At 36.7% G+C, this 25,076-nt stretch overlaps 2 protein-coding genes across 2 annotated transcripts in view; one reads left to right on the top strand and one right to left on the bottom strand.

The window, feature by feature from the left end:
• The first annotated feature begins 4,802 nt into the window (after nucleotides 1-4,802).
• The window catches only part of LOC127411182 (nidogen-2-like), a 75,359-nt gene continuing 55,085 nt past the window's right edge, over nucleotides 4,803-25,076 (top strand). Inside the window, exon 1 of the mRNA XM_051646566.1 lies at nucleotides 4,803-9,182. The gene's annotated coding sequence lies outside the window, so the exon portion shown is untranslated. The remainder of the gene's footprint in view (nucleotides 9,183-25,076) is intronic.
• LOC127411196 (prostaglandin E2 receptor EP2 subtype-like) lies at nucleotides 6,651-19,912 on the bottom strand. Its single transcript, XM_051646593.1, has 2 exons — nucleotides 18,501-19,912; nucleotides 6,651-11,770 (listed from the first exon to the last, which is right to left on the bottom strand). Exons 1-2 carry the CDS (start codon nucleotides 19,299-19,301, stop codon nucleotides 11,474-11,476), a joined length of 1,098 nt encoding a protein of 365 aa, XP_051502553.1. The 5' UTR covers nucleotides 19,302-19,912; the 3' UTR covers nucleotides 6,651-11,473.

Raw genomic sequence — 25,076 nt, 5'->3', positions numbered from 1 at the left:
AATGCAGATGAGCTGAAGGCCACTGTCAAAGAAACCTGGGCTTCCATACCACCTCAGCAGTGCCACAAACTGATCACCTCCATGCCACGCCAAATTGAGGCAGTAATTAAAGCAAAAGGAGCCCCTACCAAGTACTGAGTACATATACAGTAAATGAACATACTTTCCAGAAGGCCAACAATTCACTAAAAATGTTTTTTTTATTGGTCTTATGATGTATTCTAATTTTTTGAGATAGTGAATTGGTGGGTTTTTGTTAAATGTGAGCCAAAATCATCACAATTAAAGAACCAAAGACTTAAACTACTTCAGTCTGTGTGCATTGAATTTATATAATACACGAGTTTCACAATTTGAGTTGAATTACTGAAATAAATGAACTTTTCCACAACATTCTAATTTATTGAGATGCACCTGTATAATCAAGGATAATATCATATTTTTAAAGGCAAAAAAGCCCATTATAGAGTGCAAGTCTTGGTGACAATGTCAGTAGCTTCTAGTTAATAGGATTCCAACACCTGACTGACTGTGTCATTGTTTCTGGCACCAGTCAGCGTTAGGCCATGTGTCCACCAAAGCGTTTTTTCCTGAGGCCAGCGTATTTTTCAATTGTTTGGAATGGGAGCGCTACGTATTTTAAAAAGCCAGCAGCGTAATGAGGCACTGAACGTCTATTCCACACTGAGCGCTGGCAAAAACGCTTGGCATTTTTTTCTGGTTGCAGAGAGTTGAAACATTTTCAACTTTGGGTAAAACGCAGTACTCGTCACTGTCACTTTTTACCCAGCCATCCTATCACAGCAGAGGAGGGGCGAGACAAATACCACACCGACCAACTGTCACATCCTACTTGTACAACAACTGAAAAACAATGGAGAGGTTTGCTGGTCTCTGAGTATTCATGTCTGTACCAGATGACATTCCCGGACTACCACTATATTAATATGAAAAATAATGCTTGGAGGAAAATTACGTGCTTCAGTCTTCCCTTCATCCAGAGCAAGGGCCAGAGCAAGTACTCTACCTTGTGCTGACATTTTTACATTCTGTACTTGTTGATAACACAAACTATCTGAGAAATTAGTTACTTCACACATTAACACGTTACTTCTGCGGATATTCTGTATCATAGCAACCAAAGCATCTCAGCTGAAAAAACGCTGCGCATCCAAAGTGCTCTCAAGCGCTCCCAGCTGGGCATTTTCAGAAGAGCACCTAGCATTTTCAGCTGGCAAAAAACACTTTGGTGGACACACGGCCTTAAAGTCTGCTGTTTTAATCTTAACAAAGTTTATAGACTGACAGTGGGTTGTGCCAACAAGAAATCTGATAATTCTGTTGCACTAAACTTTGAAGCTTGTTTAAAAATAATCACAGTTACATTTGTGAGTACGATGGCTCATCTTGTTGACACCGCGATTACCCACTTCCCCATTGTTTACATGCGGGAACATGTAAACACGTCTGTAACGGTAGCCAGCTGTTACGTGCTGTAAGGCTGTAAAGCTGTAGCCTTTAGCCTCTTTGTTAGTGTGCCCTCCTCCCATGCCGGAGACACCGGTTCGAATCCTGCTCAGAGCGGGTCGAGTAGGACCGGTTACAGTGGTGCAGTGACCTGGATGGGAGTGAGGTTTATGGGGGTGAGTGTAAAGGTAGCCAGCTGGTACGTGGTGTGCGGTGTGTGTAAACCTCACTCCCCTGGCCTCAAGAGGCGCACTAGCAACTGACGCTAGAGGCTGTAGCTTTTAACCCGTGATTAAAACCTTCTTCTGTGATTAATTTTGTCTGTCCTGATCTGTAGATCATTAGGGCCGATCAAGCAGGTTAAGAAAATGTCTCAGCAGCATGTACAATGTCACAAGCCTTAAATATGGCAGAATAATTTAAGAAAAAGGACCGCACGGGTCTCGGATCGACCGCCTCCCCTCGCGTCAGTGCTACTGTTGTGGTCAGAAATAAAGAGCATGGGCTACCAACTGAAGCGAGTATGAGAGAGGAGGGAAGCAATAACGAACTGTTGCTTGTAAGCGCTCTTGTTAAGTGCCAAATTAACACGCTCCTTCTTTTCGAGAGATCCGTTTGTCCCATGTCCCCGCATGCAAAAACGGAGAAGCAGGTAATCGCGGTGCCAACAAGATGAGCCATCGTACTCGCAAATGTAACCGTGATTATTTTTAAACAAGCTTTAAAGTTTAGTGCAACAGAATTATCAGATTCCTTGTTGGCGCAACCTACTGTTAGTCTATAAACTTTGTTAAAGGGAGCAATATGTAATATATTTACTGTACTAAAGCATGAAATTATCATAATATGTTATCAGAGATTTAGGAAACATACTAAGAAATACTGGCTTCTCCGAAAACAATGCTACAGCCTGTATATTCTACTTTGAAATGTCCGTTCTATTTGTGTTTTGGCCTGTGTGATCCCGCCCACTGCCCATTTCCCAATAGTATTTCGACACCCTGGGTTGCCAGATTTGAAACAAGTTAGCTGGCAAACACAGCTTGCTGCAGCCATGGAAGCCAGCAATACATCTAGCTAACACTGACAGAGTTATAAAAAATCCACTTGAGCTGGTTTATAATTTGCAAAGAATAAAAATATTGCAAACGTATACATCTGCTGATCAACTTACAGTGTAAGGCTCGTTGCTTGCCATTGTCAGTTTACTCGTTCCTGTTGCGTGTCCTAAACCGGGCAACCCGTGTGAGCTTCGAGTCTGGGGAGGAGGGGGTGGGGGAGACAACTCTCTCCAATATTTTGAATTTGGACTTTGAATTTTAAATGCTTGATGTCAATGTTACGTATTGCTCCTTTAAGATTAAAAAAGCAGACGCTGACTGGTGCCAGAAACAACGACACGGTCAGTCAAGTGTTGGAATCCTATTATCTAGAAGCTACTGACATGTAACACAAATGCATTGCCGCCAGGACTTGCACTCTAAAATGGGCTTTTTTCACCTTTTAAAATATGAGATTATCCTTGGTTATATATGAGAGAAATTGAGACAAACCTTTGACCCTTTCTGCTGATGTCAGCCTCCGTTTGCTTGAAATGTGGAGCGCTTGCTCATTGACCGTGTGAATAAACCACGTCCTGCCAGATGGTATTTCTGTAAAATGAGACTGCCAACTAGTGGTAGCTGCTTTGCTCACACAAAGTTACGTGTGGATCGTGCAAGGCAAAACCAGCAGAAAGGAAGTCTCAAAATACAAATGAATCAAAGGGAATCAACACATATACAGGTGCATCTCAATAAATTAGAATGTCGTGGAAAAGTTCATTTATTTCAGTAATTCAACTCAAATTGTGAAACTTGTGTATTAAATAAATTCAGTGCACACAGACTGAAGTAGTTTAAGTCTTTGGTTCTTTTAATTGTGATGATTTTGGCTCACATTTAACAAAAACCCACCAATTCACTATCTCAAAAAATTAGAATACATCATAAGACCAATAAAAAAAACATTTTTAGTGAATTGTTGGCCTTCTGGAAAGTATGTTCATTTACTGTATATGTACTCAATACTTGGTAGGGGCTCCATTTGCTTTAATTACTGCCTCAAATCGGCGTGGCATGGAGGTGATCAGTTTGTGGCACTGCTGAGGTGGTATGGAAGCCCAGGTTTCTTTGACAGTGGCCTTCAGCTCATCTGCATTTTTTGGTCTCTTGTTTCTCATTTTCCTCTTGACAATACCCCACAGATTCTCTATGGGGTTCAGGTCTGGTGAGTTTGCTGGCCAGTCAAGCACACCAACACCATGGTCATTTAAACAACTTTTGGTGCTTTTGGCAGTGTGGGCAGGTGCCAAATCCTGCTGGAAAATGAAATCAGCATCTTTAAAAAGCTGGTCAGCAGAAGGAAGCATGAAGTGCTCCAAAATGTCTTGGTAAACGGGTGCAGTGACTTTGGTTTTCAAAAAACACAATGGACCAACACCAGCAGATGACATTGCACCCCAAATCATCACAGACTGTGGAAACTTAACACTGGACTTCAAGCAACTTGGGCTATGAGCTTCTCCACCCTTCCTCCAGACTCTAGGACCTTGGTTTCCAAATGAAATACAAAACTTGCTCTCATCTGAAAGGAGGACTTTGGACCACTGGGCAACAGTCCAGTTCTTCTTCTCCTTAGCCCAGGTAAGACGCCTCTGACGTTGTCTGTGGTTCAGGAGTGGCTTAACAAGAGGAATACGACAACTGTAGCCAAATTCCTTGACATGTCTGTGTGTGGTGGCTCTTGATGCCTTGACCCCAGCCTCAGTCCATTCCTTGTGAAGTTCACCCAAATTCTTGAATGATTTTGCTTGACAATCATAAGGCTGCGGTTCTCTCGGTTGGTTGTGCATCTTTTTCTTCCACACTTTTTCCTTCCACTCAACTTTCTGTTAACATGCTTGGATACAGCACTCTGTGAACAGCCAGCTTCTTTGGCAATGAATGTTTGTGGCTTACCCTCCTTGTGAAGGGTGTCAATGATTGTCTTCTGGACAACAACTGTCAGATCAGCAGTCTTCCCCATGATTGTGTAGCCTAGTGAACCAAACTGAGAGACCATTTTGAAGGCTCAGGAAACCTTTGCAGGTGTTTTGAGTTTATTAGCTGATTGGCATGTCACCATATTCTAATTTTTTGAGATAGTGAATTGGTGGGTTTTTGTTAAATGTGAGCCAAAATCATCACAATTAAAAGAACCAAAGACTTAAACTACTTCAGTCTGTGTGCATTGAATTTATTTAATACACGAGTTTCACAATTTGAGTTGAATTACTGAAATAAATGAACTTTTCCACGACATTCTAATTTATTGAGATGCACCTGTATATGGCAATGAATGTGTGTGTATCTCTTGTTGCACAAATGCACATTCAGTGCTTCACAAGAACAATTTGTGTTTGATTTGGAAAATCTCCCTTTGCACACAAATTGTTATGTGTTTGTACAAAAAGGAACTCCTGTATTCACAAATCTGTCTCTATTTGTACAAATTCCAACACATTTATTTAATGATAAATTTCACAGATACAAGTTGAAATGCATTTTTTTTTTTTTTTGGAGGGTTGAAATACACATTTGTTAATGTTTTTTTTTTTTTTTTAATTAATGGGTAGATATGCACACATTCATGAATACATTTAGGACTTATCCATTGGTAGTTGTTTGTGTGAGAGCGGCGATGGTAAAATCAGCAAAACAAAAGTCTCAAAATTCAAATGAATCAAACAGAATCAACACAAATAGACATCAATGAATGCATGCTTCACTTGATCCACAAATGCACATTCAATACTTCACAAGACCAATTTGTGTTTGATTTGGAACATCTTCCATTGGATATACACAAATTGTGATGTGTTTGTACAAAAAGGAACACTTGTATTCACAAATCTGTCTCTATTTGTACAAATTCCAACACATTTATTTAATGATAAATTTCACAGATACAAGTTGAAATGCATTTTTTTTTTTTTTTTTTTTGGAGGGTTGAAATACACATTTGTTAATGTTTTTTTTTTTTTTTTTTTTTAATTAATGGGTAGATATGCACACATTCATGAATACATTTAGGACTTATCCATTGGTAGTTGTTTGTGTGAGAGCGGCGATGGTAAAAACAGCAAAACAAAAGTCTCAAAATTCAAATGAATCAAACAGAATCAACACAAATAGACATCAATGAATGCATGCTTCACTTGATCCACAAATGCACATTCAATACTTCACAAGACCATTTTGTGTTTGATTTGGAACATCTTCCATTGGATGCATATACAAATTGTGATACATTTATACAAAAGGGATCATTTGTGTTCACAAATATGTCTCCATTTGTACAAATACCAGCACATTCCTTTAATGTAGAATTTCACAGACACAAGTTGAAAGGCATTTGTCTGTGGATTGTAAGATACATTTGCAACATTTATCAATTGATGGATAAATATGCACGCATTTGTTAATCATTTTGATTCTAATTTCATCCCATAATTATGCCACAGGAAAATCAAGTGATCCTGAGCATGACTGTAGCTGTGGTTTGGCAGAGCGAGCGCTAGACACATTACCATGACAACTGAGCTATGCTTGAATCTCCTACAAATGAAGGGAAGCCAGATATGATCTGTGTTCTGCTTCCCACACTCCCAGATGGGGGGCAGTGTCACGAGCATCAGACCCTGCGCTGTTGACATAACATTCGCATACTTTGATATTGGCTGCAGAGCGGTTGACTTTTGGGGAGATCCAGTCAGTCTGGTCCAACTTGTAGTCACTCACATGTTGCTTACAAATGAACACTATGAGGCCATTTACATCAAAAGCTTTTTTGTGTCAGCTTGAGGTGTTTTTTGTTTTGTTTTTTGCCCTAAAAGATCTTATATATAGATATATATATATATATATATTATTTTTTAATGCTAGAACTTGTTTAGTCTAAATGTTTCCTAAGGCTCCTCTACACACTAGAGCCGACTGTACTAAAAAAACATTCAGTGCAAAAACCTTATTTACTAACCACCCGCATTCCAGTTTAACAGCAAGTTCTCTACACTGGAATAGCACTGCACCATGTGTATTTAAGTAAATTATTTTCGGACAGAACAAGCTTCCTTTCTATGTAAATTAAGCGTTTTTTATATATATATATATATATATATACTGTATACAGGGGCGGGTTTATGATTTCTGAGGCCCAAATCAACCGAATTTTTGAAATTGTATTTTGAAAATGTTTGCTTAAAAAATTGCATAAAATGTATTTTAAATCATAATTTTAAATTCGTCCTATAAGCCGTACATACATTCAAAATGTTTAATGAAATAAAAATCTAGTTAAATGTAATTAATGCATGTTTTCCCGTTTTTCCACAGATAAAAAAGCAATATTTACCTACATATATTTGTACAAAACAATTCTTTTTTTTTCTTTTTTTTTTTTTTTTTTTTTGTGAACAGGGTGTGCAAAACCTACTACTTCAACCAGTAACATTTTGGAATTTAGTCGGTATTTATTCATATTATAACCCATCAATTATTTATTGTTGTTCAGTTTGTCATTATAACATGATACAGTATTATTATTATTACTTTGAGGATTTGTTGTATACAATAGTATCATATTCCTGTCTTATTTAATTTACTTTCACCTGGAGCTTATATTCTGATGCTGCAGTGTATTGTTCACCATGTTGCAAAAGGCTGTATTTTTTGTAAGCATCATAGGCAACATTCATAACAGTAACAGTAAACATACAAGGCACGGCGGCCCCTCAGCACACTAGAGCAGAAGCGGGGAAAAAACATGGCCGTTTATCAAGTGCTGAAACTTTGCTTGGTGCAGAACAATCTGGAATAATGTTACGCATCGTAGCAGTCACCTGTTTGCAACCTGAACTTGTTCAAAACGTTAAATCTTTGTGACACCTGCACTAAAAACAGTCTAGACGCAGCGCAACGAATGAAACAGAACGCTGGTGTCTCGACATGCATATTTGTTTACCTCAAGTTCTTATTAACTTGAAACAGTGTCTAAAAATGTGCCGGTCGCTGCGTGACACACTGAAGAAACACTGCGACGTAGTGCAACATAGGAAAACAATCAAAAAACAGAGCAGATGCACACAAAAACATGTTTGGGGTGAACGGCCCCTAACTCATTCGTTTGCGCGTATCTGAGCATGTGAGTGAAACAAGTTCGGAAGGCCTATATATTTTTTCATAAATTACAAACCCAAACCCAAAGTCCTACTGACCGGAACCCAGCAGCTTCTACCGTGAACCACTCTGAGAGCACTGACAATGCCCAGAACAACATGTCACCTCAAGCAGTTTTTGTGTAGCTTTCCTAATGGAGTGGGGGCCCTCTTGACGTCCGGGGCCCCACGCAATTGCATGGTGGTTAAAACTCTAATCTATCTATCTATCTATCTATCTATCTATCTATCTATCCATCCATCCATCCATACATACATAAATATAGATCACCTTGTTCACAAAAGTCAGCACTTTGTTGCAATTAACATTGCAATATTACTGCAGACGTTAAACAAAATTTTATATGAAAGATAAAATTGTGTACATTTTCTAGTTTAGTCAAGTGCACTTTTGGCATTTTAAAGAGCCGGTTCAGGTTCCTGGATCACAGTGGTGGTGCAATTGTCACCAGTCCTACTCGACCTGCCCCAAGTGTGATTCGAACCGGCAATCCTCGGTGCCATGGCCTAAAGCCTCGGTCATTAGTGTATCTCTTAAGGCCAGGAGAGAGAGTTTTACACACTGCACAGCTATCACGTACTAGCTAGCTACCGTTACCCAATGCTGTACAATCTCAGTTAAGTATTCCAGATCATGGTAATCTGTTGCATTCTCCACAACCTGCCTGCAAGATGGGGAATTGCGGGGTGCAAATTCCAACCAGCATTCTTTTTTTCCCCCCTAATTTATACAATTCCTTTAGTAAATCGGGTGCTACAACAATGCAGTGTGTTGCAAAAGAAGTACAGGAAAAACAAAAGCGTTGACAAAAGTGACCAAATGTTGAGAAAAAATTCTGTTTTGCCGCAACCCACTCTGAAGGTGGCCAGTTTTGCTTTCAGAAGTCCTAAGTATTCCCATTTGATTTCAAACTGACCCAGCTCTTTTCACACCCCCAAAATGCATGTTATGCATTCCTATCCATCAAACATTTCGTCACAGCTTTCTCTAGTGCGAAAGCATCTTAAATCCCGAAACATACTCTATGCAACAACCTGAACGCAAACACCACTAGCTGCACAAGTTTTATTTCATAGTGCAGTTAAGTGTGTCAGTTTGTGAACTTATGAAATTAGCACAGACATTTGAAGTAACTCTATTGGACCCTTGAGCACTAAACTTTGTTACCGACTAACAAAGTAAAGTACTATGCTTTTGCAGTGTTTTGGCCAAGCAACTACACCTGCATACTTGGGTAGAGTATGTTTATGGCCTTAGCGGGAGTTAGCATGTTCTGTTTCTTTTTCTTTCCTTTTTTTTGTTTTTGTTTTTTTTTTTTGTAGAGAAAAACCCCTAATTTTCTCCTTTTCACTGTGTATCTTGATAGCTATGATATGATGAACGTTTAAGAACAGGCTTGACAATTTCTCAACCCTTCAACATGCATAGACATAGCACAAGCATCATATTATATCACAGGTAAGTACATTTAAGACATTCAAAGGCACATAAAAACTTAAGACACAAAGAACAGGTCTTTTAAATCATTTGTTTGCACCTACTGAAGCAAAAACGTTAAAATTATCTACAGTCAGGATCTCCCCTTGCATTCTGACAACCTACATACACTAAGACACAAATATGTAATTGTTTTGCTGTTGCATCATCATAAATTAAAGCACAATAAATATGTAGATATAATAAATACAAGTAGAAACTTCTATAAGTTTGTTTTCCTGAACACTGACATTTGAGGAACTGCTCATCTTGAAATGTAGGAAACCAAACCACATGATTAACTTGATAATAAAAATATAAAAAGTGACAGACTGCACGGGAGAACATGTAATTTAACCTATGACAAAAAAAAAAAAAAGGAAAGCAGAACCCCAGAAAATTGGAAACTTGAATGCGCAATAATCATGGAATGAGAGCTTAAGGTCAGTTTCTGTAGAGAAAACAGCTGTCTTGTTTTTAATGAGTATCTGACAGTCTAACACAAAATATCCTCTTTGAAATGCTCCATGCACAAACGACCACTGAAACATGCCTTGAAAAATTGTTCAAGTTGACAAGGCCCTCAATTTCCATACAGTTATTGCAGTGGTTGAGGGAACATGCCATATCCCTTTGATCTCACAGTTGGGTTTATCTCACTCTCCCAGTCAAAAACCACAGGGGGTTTCTATATTTGTTTTTACATCAACAAACAAACACAAATCCCCCTTGGAATGGCAGACACCACAAATCAGTTAAGATGTTTTTGGATGGTTGGATGGATGGATGGATGGATGGACGGATGGACAGACAGATAAATAGATCACCCACTGTGTGAAAACCGTAATTCCAATCAGTTAGAAAAGATATTGTTTTCCAAAGAATTCAGTAATAGAGAGTGTTTTCGAAATGTTCCTTTTTCAGTGGAAGAAAATGCTGTTCCAGTGTGGATGAGGAGGAAACGTAGTGAAATCAATGTATTTTCAGACAAAAACGTATTATTGTGGACATGGCCTAAGTCAGAGCAGTCTGAAGGCCCTGGTATACTCACGGCAAAGTTCTTCTTAACGTCAAAAAGAAGTTTGACAGTTCAACAACAGTATGCTGTTTGTAAACATTCAGACACCAGCCACGCAGATGGGGGAGGCGATTAGAGGAGCATTTAAATATGATGACGCACAAAAGTACATGTAGGGGGCCTGGGTAGCTCAGCGAGTATTGACGATGACTACCACCCCTGGAGTCGCGAGTTCGAATCCAGGGCGTGCTGAGTGACTCCAGCCAGGTCTCCCAAGCAACCAAATTGGCCCAGTTGCTAGGGAGGGTAGAGTCACATGGGGTAACTTCCTCATGGTCACGATTAGGGTTTCTCAGAAAAAAAGAGTACATGTAAAACATCACCTAATATGACATTAAATAGTGCAATCAATGACTTCATGCCTCATTCTATGAGTAGAATTCACATAAGATCAGTAAAAGATGCTGGTTTAACCACTCAATGATAATTTAAAGTAATATATATGCAGTAGGTAATAAGTAATTTGTCATGTTTACATTCTGCATTCATGGCGATGCTGCGCTAACATGGTGTACACGGCCGTAATATGCAACAGTTACACTCTGTTATTGTAATTTATGATGACACAAATACTACTGCAAAGATAGGTGTATAAAAGTGTGTTAATGGGCAGAATACAGACAAAAGAATCATGATAGTGGCAAATCTCATTTTGGGCACATGAGTGAATGACTGTTTTTGTTTGAAATGTCACTCCCATTAGTTCTTCGATTTCATATGAAGTACATAGGGGTCTTGAGTGTCTGTGCTGAGTTTGGTGGATGTAGTTTGAAAGTTCTAGGATGATTTACACTTGATAATTTTGGTCTTTTAGTGATTTTGTAACAACCCTAAACCATGTATGTAGAAGTCAAGCCAACATAATACGACAAAATTTGGTGTTGGCTTGACACATCGTCTGAAAGTTTAAACTACTTTTGAAAGTTTGATATTTGATGGTTATACGGACATTACAGTAAGACAAAGAGCCAGATAGATAGTCAGACAGATCATCAGATAGACAGTCAGAGAGAGAGACAGAGAGAGATGAGAGCGACTGAGATGTTTCACTGATCCCCAAGGGAAAATTCAGGAATTTTCACAGAACTTCATCAAAACCTCTTGCTTCCTCTGAATATTCATTCTTAGATGGATCCATTCAGTCCAGAATACTGTATTCTCCAACTTCACTGGAATCCATAATGTCCTCATCATGTCAAATCATCTGAACAGACTTGTTGAGATGAGTGGTCTCCACTGAGATGGAGTTGGGTTGGTACAGCTCAACTTGCCCAGGTGGGTTCTTGGCAATGGAAGTTTGAAACAAAGAATTCCTAGAGGGCAGGAAGGTGGTCTTACACAGCGCCCCCCAAAGGAAGCGCAGCACCGAGGGGCTGAGGATGATGAACACCCAGGGGTCGATGATGGAGTTGACAGAGAGGAAGCGCAGCGCTATAAGGTCGGTCTTGTGGCTCTCTCTGGGCTTGCCCGTGGAGTTAATGTACACACGGATCTAAACAGAAGAAGAGAGAAATTTAGAAGTGTCATCCAACATAAACCACAGATAGCATTTGGATAGAAGATGCTGCCCCAGGCAAAGATTTTTTTCTGTTGGGGCAATTTCAGCATAAATGGAGGCTTACCATTAAAACCAAAGAGAAAGGCTGAAGACATATGACTGTTTCTTTTAACAGTGTTACGAAATCAAATATCAATGTCAAGCAGAATCAAAAATTAGGATATTTATTTGCAGAAGTATATCAACTACAGCAGGTCTGATGTCACTGTAAAAGCCAGTAAATAAACACCCTGGCAACCACTCACAGCACCCGTAGCGGTGAGTTTTGCACAGACAGGCACCACTCACATTTTTTTTTTTAAAGTATCTCATTTTAATCTTAAAAACACTTCTTCTAATTTGGCAAAATACATTACTAATCCTCAAATAGTCCCTGTATTTAATATCACTGCTTGCCAGCATTCGAAGTTCAGCTGATGTTTGAACAGCTGTGAACCCTAGTCACAATAATAGCATTATGTTGAAATATGTTAAGTTTCTTTAAATGCTGTCTGGCCCAAAGCATACTTTTTTATTTTAGTCATTTAATCATGTTAATTTTCCCATCCTACAAATTTCCAACCATATTCAATCTAGCAAGTAAGAATCCATTATATTTGTTGACATAAGACTCCTGCTCATTTATTAATATTAATGACAACAACTTGGATGTGTTTTATCTCATTTACAAGATAGTGTGTTTAATTTGGATTACTTCTCAACAGGTAATTATTACTCTAAACAACAGCTAAGACTTTAAAAGGCAAGAGACTTATCTGATAAACAGTCATCTGTCTTATTGATTTTGAATGTTGGAAAAGAAGCTTTTACTTTAACTAAGATTTTTCATTTAAACTCTTCCATTCCTTGCGTGGGAACAGTCTCCTCTAGGACTGTTAAGATTTTTGGTGTGCAGAAAAAAACTCAAAAACATAAACCTTTGTACAACCTCTGTTGTAGCCTGCCAAAACCAGAATTTCTCTGTATTTCACCCATGAAAGCAGCAATGCATAAAATTACTCTCTTGATGTCTTCATTCTGGATTTCCCAAACGACTCATAAGATCACTTTAAAAGCCTCTTGGTCAAATCAGAATAAATTCTACAAGATTAACAGATAATACTATAATACAGATAATACAGAAATGATTCATCTTATTTTCCAAAGTCTCATCTTTGTTTACTTTTGCTCCTAACCCTTTATTAATATAAAGGGGTGGTCACACTACGCAATTCTTTCACTCCCATTCAAACGGATCTGAACATGGGAGATCGGAAATGCAAGCTCATGCAAAGACATTTTGCACTATGCAGCAGAGGAAAGTTCAAGTTTGGTGAAATCTGACTTGCAAATCTGGATGACAAGAAGACATGTGACCAATGAAAGATCGAAATATCACTCTGACCTCTTGGTTCAATTCAAAGTATACATATTTCAAAGCTATTTGTTTTATTAATGTTGGAAAGTTAGTAGAATACACATTCTAACATTTGGAATAAAATATTATTAGTTATTTGTGTTATACTAAAACCAGAACCCCTTGTGTGTGACATCATATCCTGGTCTGTTGCAATGTTTGAAATAGTTTTGCGTGCTCAAAGCCTGGTATGATCGAACTTAAGCCTTGTTTTTTTCTCTCTCTCTTTTATAAGAACAATTTTTAAAAAGATGGATGAGCAAATATACATAAAAAGTTATACTTTACCTAATAGTTCCATTTGGTCAAGATAATTATTTCTCACAGACAACCTTATGTAAATATTATTAAAATTCTGATTAAACTTATTACACCCTGCATTTCACAAACTACAGCAGGTCTGATGGTCACGGTAAACTGGAGCTATAAAGATGAAGTTTGTAATTTTTTTAAAAGTTAAAATACTTTCTCCTATTGCAGCTTTATATGCAGAGACAACTGAGCCATTTGTAGGTTGCTTCCCTGAAAAGTGTAAACACTAACATAACGTGTTTTTTTAGCATCCCGACCAGCCCAACAACATTGTCTTAACCAATGTAGTAAGTTTAGCATGGGCAAAAATTATACAATTAACCTTTAAAATATTTCCACATATTTTCATCATGTTTACCCAATCCAACACGTTTAGTCAGTGGACTGCTGGGAACTTAAATGGGAACTGAAATTATATTGCTTCTCATTTATTCTGAATTGTATTTAATAAACTCAGATCAAACCAGTGGGCCAGAGGGAGCCACACATGTTAAATTATGTCTTCCGCCTACTGTTAATTATTAGCTTTAAATTAATAATGTGGGCGCTGTTGTTCCAGATCACTGAAGGGTGAGTTAGGGGTGTACAGTTAAGAGTCTGGTTTCAACTACACAGAGGAAGACAGTAATTGTGTTGCCATATAAAAGCAGACCTACAAATCTTTTTGCATTGAGTGTGTTTGTGTGCTGGCCACCATCTAATTGCCTTTGACAAGAAATTTGTGACGCAAGGATAGACACATGCCAGCTAACTCCATTGCAACACAAGCTATGAGGGAGATCATGACATAACAGCACAGGCTGCTCTAAGCCATGTGCCGCCACCAAGGTCTTGTGTTTCTTTGCAACCCTTGAAATCCCTGTCCCTGTGTAATGTGTTGATCTTTCATGCTTCCATACCCTGATAATGCCATTTACATACCACAGCCATAATATGCACTCAAGCTTCTGCAAGACAGATCAAAATCTATTAACTTTTATAACCGTTCCTGTCTATTAATACACTGAGAAGTAAATATGTGGTTACTATGTGGAAACCATAGCATATCCATCCCCAGTAACACAAGCTGTAAAATAAAGGAGACTGAAAACCTTTTGTTTGCTTTTGAAAGATGCTGTCCAAATCAACTAACTGGTTGTACATCATGCTTTCTCAAAAAATTCGCAAAAAGACGAGTATGCACTGTAATGTCTCTATAACCTCAAAACAAACCTAGTGCTTTGTGTACATACACTGTCTACAAAAAAACACATTAAATAAACAGAATATAAGAATACATTTTCGCCCTTTAATCATTACTCTTGTTATAGTATGGAATTTTTATTTATTTATTTATTTATTACTTTACCAGAAAAAAATAAAAGAAAATAAAATAAATAATAATAAATATATATATATATATATATATATATATATATATATATATATATATATATATATATATAATGTTGTTGTTGTTTTTTTTCCCTGGTAAAGTAAAAAATGTGATATATATATATATTTTTATTTATATATAATATAAAGTAATATTATAATAATATATAATATATATATAATATTTTTTTCTCTTTTTCTGGTAAAGTACAAAATGTCATATGGTGTAACCGTCCGGATTCTAAAAGCTTAAAAAAAAAAAAAAAAAAAAAATATATATATATATATATATATATATATATATATATATATATATATATATATATATATATATATATATATATATATATATATATATATATATATATATATATATAAATGACATGTTTACCATAGTAGTTGTGTATTCACGTATATGCTACTTGTTAAGTGTGAACTGTACTTGTAATGTATTTTTTATTTACTTTAATGCAGGGGCGTAGCAGTCACAGTTTAAAAGTGTGTGTGGGGGGGAGGAAAAAGCTGTCACTAGCTGGCTCGCACAGACCCAACACTTATTTATATATATTGCAGTATATATTAATATACAAGTATGATATAAGTATTATATTAATATATAAGTATTATATACTTGTAGTAATTGTAGTATTTTAAAGATTCAGGTATTGCAAATTAAATGCAAAATTAAGGGCATCTTTTGGAGCACTTGCTTCTGTTTCACACATGACAATAAAAGACTGAGCACAAGCTGGTCCTGGAATAAATTATTTAATCAATGACAATTGTGCACTTGCACAATTACATTTTTTACTCTGTGCTTGTGCATTGTAGGATTTAAATGTATCCAAGTGACTCGAGTGTTTTGAATACGTTCACCAAACTTCGTTCAGATCATTTAATGATTTGTTTAGTGACCATTTCTGGTGTTGCCAGCTGGTCTTATATTATCACGAGTTTCAATAATGTCCGTACACAGGGTTGGGAGGGTTACTTTTGAAATGTATTCCACTACAGATTACAGAATACATGCTGTAAAATTTAATTTGTATTCCATTAGATTACTCAAGGTCAGTAACGTATTCTAAATACTTTGGATTACTTCTTCAGCACTGGTAGATTTTTTTCACTTGTTTTGATTATAAACTCTGCCAGTACAGTTAGACAAAATACACATGTTAAAAATACATTCTCTGAAAACCCTAAATATCTTATGCAGTGTTGTTTCTAAAACAAGATTAATCAAATTGATCTTGTTTTAAGGATTTTTAGATATTTTCACAGGAAAACAATTAAAATAATTATTATCAAGAATAAAATGTTTGCCCTAATATCAAAGGTCTTACTAGAAAAAAAGAAATTATGATCCAATGTGAATTTTCTTGATAAAAAAATATGATTGTGCCTGGTAACATGCATGTAAAATGGCTAGAAATAGCATTTTATCTTAGCGTAAAGCTGACAATTTACACAAGGTTTATTTCTATTTCTTCTGCTCCAAACTTACTTCAAATTTACTTCTCTGTCTGCTCGTATGAATGTAACACATCATAAGAAAGTGTTTCACTACTGTTCAAATGCACTTTGGATCGCATCATTTATATGTATAAATGTTTTCCATCTGAAAGGACTAAATATTCAATGAAACAAATGATAATAAAATGCAAAGTAATCTCTTCAGTAATCAAAATACATTTTGAATGTAACTGTATTCTAAATACCAATGATTTAAATTGTTACTGTAGTAGAATACAGTTACTTATATTTTGCATTTTAAATACATAATCCCGTTACATGTATTTCGTAACTCCCCAACCCTGTCCGTACGTTTTCAAGTATAAAAAAGCATGTCTACATATCTATTGACTTCAGTAAAATGCATGTGTTTTAAGAACAGTTTGTCACCTGCACACCAACATATAGTTAAAAAAGAGGAGCTGATATTAAAAATAGCTTAACATATTTAACACAGATCGAATTGCTTAAATTGGCAAAAAGAACCGATCAAACTTTTACCTCACAAACATAATGTAAAAAGCATAACTTAATAAAGACTCTGCACTGACATAAACTCCACTTACAATGTGTGCTTAAAAGAAGGATTGTCCTTTGTTTTTTTCTGCGGTGCATTTCACGTAATACTGCCAATCAAGAACGATATGCCGATAAATAACTATCGTTTGTGTGTTTTCCATGTCTCTAGATTATTAATTTACATCAACACCAATGCCGATTAAAACAAGGATAAATGAGCATTGTTGAAAGCAACTTTGTAAAAATGAACGGAGCCGTGTTGATTAGACTGTCTGACAGACGACCTATTATGTAAAGGTTGTTTTGGCTCATGAAACTCACCTGTGATTGACTGGATGGTTGCTCAATCAGCCCAAAGTAACAAAACGCAAAGAAAACTGTATACAAATCCACCATTTGGACTCAGTGTGGGTTTAGCTTGGAAAATAGTGAAGGACCGAATCACATTTTTTAAAGAGTGCGGGGGACATGTCCCCTACGTCCCCCCTGGCTGCCATGCCCTTGCTTCAACGGAGTGTCTATTTACACTAAGGGCAAATAGCCCATCTTGTTGGCAGAGGCTATTTACACTAACTCTGCCCACCACTGCTCAGACCAAACTCAAGACAGCCACAACAGATTTATTTGGGGTCAACTGCTGATCAAATGAAGGCGGGCATATTTGAATTTTTCGCAATGGGGCAGAGACATTAAACTGGTTAGCTGGTTAGACATTTAGTGGATTAAGAGATTGGATAACTAAGTGACTATTTGCGCTCCAATAGTCTGATGGAAACAATGGATTTTATGACAAACTGTGCCCCCATGTGCAGCTGTAGTATCTCTGGGTGTAACAATGGTATGTGTATGTGTTGTCATGCTGGAGATCTGGGTTTGAATCCCTCCCCTTGACATACTTTTTCCCATGTCTCTACTCTTAATATTTCCTACAATACTACTTATAGTAACAAATAAAAGAGATTCCTCCCAATGATTTGGTCACAGTGAAGGTCGGGGAGTTGAGAGAAGGATTTGATCCGAATAAAATTAACCATGTTTTTACTGTAGTAATATTGTAGTAACCATGTGTTTTGGTGTAAACTATATAGTTCTGATGTACTAACCATGGTGTTACTACAGTAACATGTTGTTAATAGTAGTTAATAGTAACCATGTTTAATTTTGTGGTTACTATGATTTTACAAGAAAAATACCATGGTGATACTATGGTTACTGTAGTAAAACCATGGGGGTTAGGGGTAGGGGTTGGTGTAGGGTGTCTATGGGACTCTAAATAAACAAAAAAAATAATGCTGCAGTGATGCCACTAAACTGTATGTTAGTATTTAAACAGGGGTGTAAGAGTATCTGCCACTATTTGCACTATAGAGCAAATAGCATCTGACACTATTTGCACTTAGTGCAAAGATGCTTTTGTTGATTTTTACACTTAGTGCAAATAACTTCTGCCTTATTTTAATAGATAAAAAAAGAAGAAGAAGAAAAAAAAAGAGTGTCACTTCATTGACCCTACCAATAATTCTCATCCTGTAAAATATGTACGAGTCTTACCATTAAAGGCAGTGAGCATATGACAAATATGACTGTCATGAAGACCAGGAGAATGAGATGTTCCACCTCCTCTGCCCATGAGAAGTACCTCCTGTCCCTTTTACTCCGGGTGTGCACAGACCCTCGGTTCTGTTTGCGCCTCCGGTTCATCAACACCAGGTGATAAACCACAAAACAGTTGCATGCCACTATAACTATGATAATGAGAAGCATCACAGTGGCATATACATTGGCATAAGCCCGGTCCTCCTTCCCCTCGGGATTCATGGCAATAAAACACCACGTCCCGGGACAGTATTGCACATATTCCCCAAAGCCTGCGAAAGGCATCAAGCAGAAGAGAAAGCAGATTAAATATATGCAAGGGATGGTGATGTATCCACGGCGCTTGGTGACATGCCGTCCGTAGTGGTAAGGGCACCCGATGGAGAGACACCTCTCCAGCGCCATGGTGAGCAGGATGGAAAGTGTCGATACACTGAAGAAAGTCATAGCAAATCCGAAATATTCGCAAACCGCGAGCGTCTCACTCATTCCGACTAAAGTGGTGTTCTTTAGATACGCGATTTGGACCAAGGGGCTGATCAAGCAGGTCCCCATTAGATCCGTAACGACCAGTGTGGTCACCAACAAGTGGAACAAAGACTGGCGCTGTCGGTTCCTCTCTTTCCTGCGGCGGAACTCCAGGAGAATCAACGCGACCACGTTCCCGAGCACTCCAGCGGCGAACATCATCGCACTGATGGCCGGACTTACATTCTGCTCCACGTTCAGTCTGTGATGACAGGTGTCGTTCTCCATGTCCAAATTCCTGCAGTGGATATGGACACAACTTATCCAATATTTTCCAGCTCACGATTTTTATCCTCTTGGAAAATCTCCTCAAAGTGTCTCCAACTGCAAACTTTTCCTCAACTACTTGAAGTTGGCATATTTAACAGAATGCAACTATCAACTAGACAAACAAATCTGCATTGAATTCCTTACTTTGCGCACAACTGGCCCTTTCTCCAGCCCAGGCGCAGGATCTACAGGGTTTGAGGGTGGTGGTTCACCATGGAGTTCTTGAAGCATTCTGAAGAGAATAGATCCACGTGTTTCATTGCCTCTTTGCCTGTCCCATGTTCTCGAAGGCAAAGAGGCAGTGGGTGACTGTTGTGTGTGCCATGCGTTCCTCTTCTGCTCAGTGATGTGTGAAGTTAACTGATGAAACAACATCATTGTCTTGTTGCCACACCCTCCACATACACATACAGACCCAGACACAGCAGTGAGAAATTCACCCTTCACATTGTCTTTACTTCCTGATGGGGTGTCTGACATTATGAATAATAATAACAACGTAGGCCTAACAAATTACTGAAAGCTACTTAAATGGACCCTTTATGGTCTCTTAAAGGAATATTGCGGGTTCAATACAAGTTAAGCTCAATCGATAGCATTTGTGGCATGATATTGATTACCACAAAAATTTTATTCGACTTGTTTTTTTGTTTTTTTTAAAGAAGCAAATATCTGGGTTACATTGAGGCACTTACAATGGAAGTGAATGGGGGCCAATATTCTTTTTCAAAAGTATAGCCACAAGACCTAAACGATATCCATGTAAAAATGATTTTAGAGTGATAAAATCGCTTACTAACGTTTTCTGTGTAAAGTTATAGTCAATTTTACAACGTCGTTGCCATGACATTGTAATGTCAACAAACCCTAAAACCCTAAAACGACTGTAAAAATGACAACTTTACAGCTCAAATAATACATTAATTTTAAAAGATGATTTAATGAAAGTGCTTTAATAAATTCATAAGCTTCACATTTCTGCTTTTAAACCCTCCAAATACAGGCCACATTCACTTTCATTGTACCCATTCACTTCCATTGTAAGTGCCTCACCTCGATTTTTGCTTTTTTTAAAGAAAAGGAGCTGAAGTGTCAATTTATTTTTGTGGTAATCAACATTATGCCACAAATGCTGTCGCTTGAGCTTAACTTGTACTGAACCCGGAACATTCCTTTAAGGGTTGTATAGGACACTGAAAAAATTGATTGATACAAAATGTGCTTCATGTGGTAACACATAAATGACCTGTCACCAATATTATTTAACATGACTAAATCAGTCTACATTAAGTTACACAAACAAAAATAAATGTAATTAGATCAAGTCAATGGCGTAGATTTGGCTTGAACATGGGGGGGGGGGGGAGTGTTGCAGCATGAAGCATTTACATGTTTCCATTGGTACAAATAGGGGGGGGAGGGGGTGTTGTATTTGCTTGTTTCCCCCCTGGAATCTACGCCCTTGGATCAAGTAGATAACAGAGGTAAAATAACACATTTCCACTTTTTATAGTGCATAATGACTAAAATCACTACTGATAAGCCTTTAATTAGCACCGTTTATAGGACTAAGAAAAAAAGTCCTTAAAATGACCATTGATTAAATGATAACCACTGTTGAGGACTGCTTAGAAACATAATCTTTGAAATTTCCTTAAAATTACCACTGTTAAGGGCTACATGGGGAAAATTCTTCTTATGATAAGCACTGATTTGAATTAAAAAACTCTTTGAGCGAACTTATAAGGAAATAGATATGGTATTTGCATTTTGCACTTTCATTAGACCACAAATCTTACATTTTCTTTAAAAGGGCAAATCATTAGCTCTAATATCAAAAACTGGTTATCCAGAATTCTTTTGACTAAGTGTTTTATAGATATAGCTAAAAAAAAAATCAATAGAAATAGGAAAGTCAATAGCTAGAGCATGTGCATTTTATAGGGAGTTATTTGGATACATGTTCCCTATGTGTAATAATACTCAGAAACATTTAAATAAACCAAGATGCCCTTATTTTCACCAATATCCATTTCTCTTCCCTTTCTTGCTGCAATTAATACTTCCTTTATAGCCAGCTATATATTCTTTAAAGCTGAGATAATTTTTCATAGCTTTCAGCATGGCCTGTAACTATAGATCTGATCTGATTTAACATGCCACTACATGTTTGTCTCACTCTTGCCAGAAGGGATTTTTTTTTACTCATTTTACTTTAGGGCTTCCTGGTCCTTTCTGGGCAGTGCATGTGTATATATTTTTATGATGTGAGAAACAGCATTTATACAAAAAGTTGTATGTATATATATATATATATATATATATATATATATATATATATATATATATATAGGGTTGGGAGGGTTACTTTTGAAATGTATTCCACTACAGATTACAGAATACATGCTGTAAAATTTAATTTGTATTCCGTTTGATTACTCAAGGTCAGTAACGTATTCTACATACTTTGGATTACTTCTTCAGCACTGGTAGATTTTTTTCACTTGTTTTGATTATAAACTCTGCCAGTACAGTAAGACAAAATACACATGTTAAAAATAAATTCTCTGAAAACCCTAAATATCTTATGCAGTGTTGTTTCTAAAACAAGATTAATCAAATTGATCTTGTTTTAAGGATTTTTAGATATTTTTTTACAGGAAAACAATTAAAATAATTGTTATCAATAATATGATTTTTGCCCTAATATCAAAGATCTTACTAGAAAAAAAGAAATTATGATCTAACGTGAATTTTCTTGATAAAAAAATATGATTGTGCCTGGTAACATGTGCATGTAAAATGGCTAGAAATAGCATTTTATTTTAGCGTAAAGCTGACAATTTACACAAGGTTTATTTCTATTTCTTCTGCTCCAAACTTACTTCAAACTTACTTCTCTGTCTGCTCGTATGAATGTAACACATCATAAGAAAGTGTTTCACTACTGTTCAAATGCACTTTGGATTGCATCATTTATATGTATAAATTTTTCCATCCAAAAGGACTAAATATTAAATGAAACAAATGACAATAAAATACAAAGTAATCTCTTCAGTAATCAAAATACTTTTTGAATGTAACTATATTCTAATTACCAATGATTTAAATTGTAACTGTAGTGGAATACAGTTACTTATATTTTGTATTTTAAATATGTATATATATATATATTCATATTATTATCTATACAAGTACAATTACATTTAGCTATTTAGACCATGAAGCTTCTGTGTGGCCCCCAAGTGTTCTAATGTCAATAAGGTAAAATGCCAGATGCATTTTTATGCTCATGTTGACAGATAAAACAAAGTTTTTGACACAGCTAAATCAGGTCTGGAAACTTGTTGCCATAGAAAATGATGCAGAATCTTACAAGTAAATAAAAAGACTATAACATTTCAGTTACAGACAAAATATACCTTTTAAAACACTACCACTAACCAATCAAAACAAACAATGGCCATACAGTACCATCTCTGTCAGTGGCAAATTATTCAACACAAAACAACATAAAAGTGTGTATTATAAGTGTGAAAGCGAACAATGGAAAAGAAATTCAAAACAAATAATAAATCAACTGTCAAATGGAGTAGAAACAACAAAAGTTTGTTTTTTTAAGACATAAGCAAAAACTAAATCCTCACAGAGGTGTCCTGAAGACCAGTGGCGTATCCAGGACATTTTTACTGGGGTGGCCAAGTTGTGGCACAGACCTAGTGTGGGGTGGCGATACCGGGAGAACCTTTATGAATGGCACATGATCAAAATGTGTAAATATCACATTTGCTTTGCTTCAACATCTACACATGTAGAATAAATGAATTCTTAAACTCATGTTAGCATTCACTGAATTGTTTGTATTCAATATCAGACTGTTGTTTTGACATTTGACAGTTTTCTATTCCTGTTCTATTTCAACCTATTACAGTTTCTGGGAATCTCTGGTTATTTTAACATAACATCCATTTTTAAATCAGTAATTGTTTAGGAAAAGTCAGTTACACATTTTTAAGAGCTATTCTCATTGTTAATGAGAATAATTAATCTGCGTATAACATCAGGTATAGTGTATAATCATATAAAGATACAATTACAGGTGATAACTGATTGAGGTGCAATTCAATCAATCATTCAATCAATTATTCATTCATTTATTAGCTATAACTGCACTGTCCAGCAGAAACATTGTTAAATTGGGTACAAATCAGTGTGTGAAATTGGCTATGAGGGCTTATAGGTGTCTGTCTGGAAACCCCAAAATTGCAGATTGAGCTCTCAATACAGTAAAAAACAAAACTCTATTTACAGTGTCTACTCGGGTTTATTTTCCACATGTTCTGATAGCTTCAATTACTTTGAATATTACCAAATAAAATAGTCAAATCATTTGCGGCATTTAAGTGCAATTTGCCCTGCCTCTGCATATTTAAAATGTCAAATAAGGTATAAAAACTTTGAAGATTTTATTGGTCTGACTGACCAATAATACACATAAAGAGCTCATAAATAACTCATGTAAAGATTTAAAGTACAGTCACAGCACAAACCCTTCCATTTCACACACAGGTTGGCCATATATATAACTTTAGCTATTGAACATATACATCTGTAAAACGCTTTACACACCTTTACACATTAAATCAGAAAACATGGCATTTCATATTTCATGTCAGTATAAAGATAGCATGCTGAATGTGGTGTAGGGTCTTGCTTACTCTTTAACCTAGCTACTGTAACAATGAAAAAATGTTTTCACATTCACATGGAAATTCGGGATAAATTAAACGTTAGATTAGATGAGCATTCCTCTCAAATAACAGCTTTCTTTTTGACCACAAATCGACGTCGTCAACTCATTGGAAGTTGGAGGTAGACGCTAGCTCGTGTCAGCTTCGTGCTTCTGTCCGACCATTATACTCCAGACCTGGCGCCCGCTGCCCACGACCTGCGGCACCTGCCTGGCCACCCGTGGCCTGCCCCTCCCCCCACTGATCAAAGATCAGCTCACACAGCTTCAGTCCCACCACTACTATAATGGTCAGAAATATAAAACTGACCCTGGGTCAGTGTGGCTCTAAATCAACAAATGACCTGAGATGTCATCTTTGATTGACAGGTGTTTCTATTGGTTCTTCGTTCTTGTGTTGATGAACATGATGAACTACCAATCAGTTCTGGGGTGGCCACAGGGTGGCCAATGAGATTTCAGGGGTGGCCCAGGCCACCACAAGCCACCCCCTAAAATCACCACTGCTGAAGACAAACATATTCAATGATGCCCCATAGTGCCTGGTTCAGAGTTACTTGTTTTCATCTTGCGCCTTCTAGAGGTTAAATAAAGAACTCATTTTTTGTTCCACTATATATATATATATATATATATATATATATATATATATATATATATATATATATATATATATATATATAGACACACACACACACACACACACTACCGGTCAAAAGTTTTGAAACACTTACTCATTCTTTATTATAATTTTTTTCACATTTTAGAATAATAGTAAAGTCATCAAAACTATGGAATAACATAAATGGAACTATGGGAATTATGTTGTGACTAAACAAAATCCAAAATAAATGTGTTATATTTTAGCATCTTCATAGTAGTCACCCTTTGTCTAGAATTTGCAGACATGTACTCTTGACATTTTCTCAACCAACTTCTTGAGGTATCACCCTGGGATGCTTTTTAAACAGTATTGAAGGAGT

The sequence above is a fragment of the Myxocyprinus asiaticus genome, chromosome 20 (assembly GCF_019703515.2).
Source record: "Myxocyprinus asiaticus isolate MX2 ecotype Aquarium Trade chromosome 20, UBuf_Myxa_2, whole genome shotgun sequence".
In the NCBI taxonomy this organism is placed as follows: domain Eukaryota; kingdom Metazoa; phylum Chordata; class Actinopteri; order Cypriniformes; family Catostomidae; genus Myxocyprinus; species Myxocyprinus asiaticus.
The sequence above is the reverse complement of the archived record's forward strand: the minus strand, read 5'-3'. Positions and strand labels throughout refer to the sequence as shown.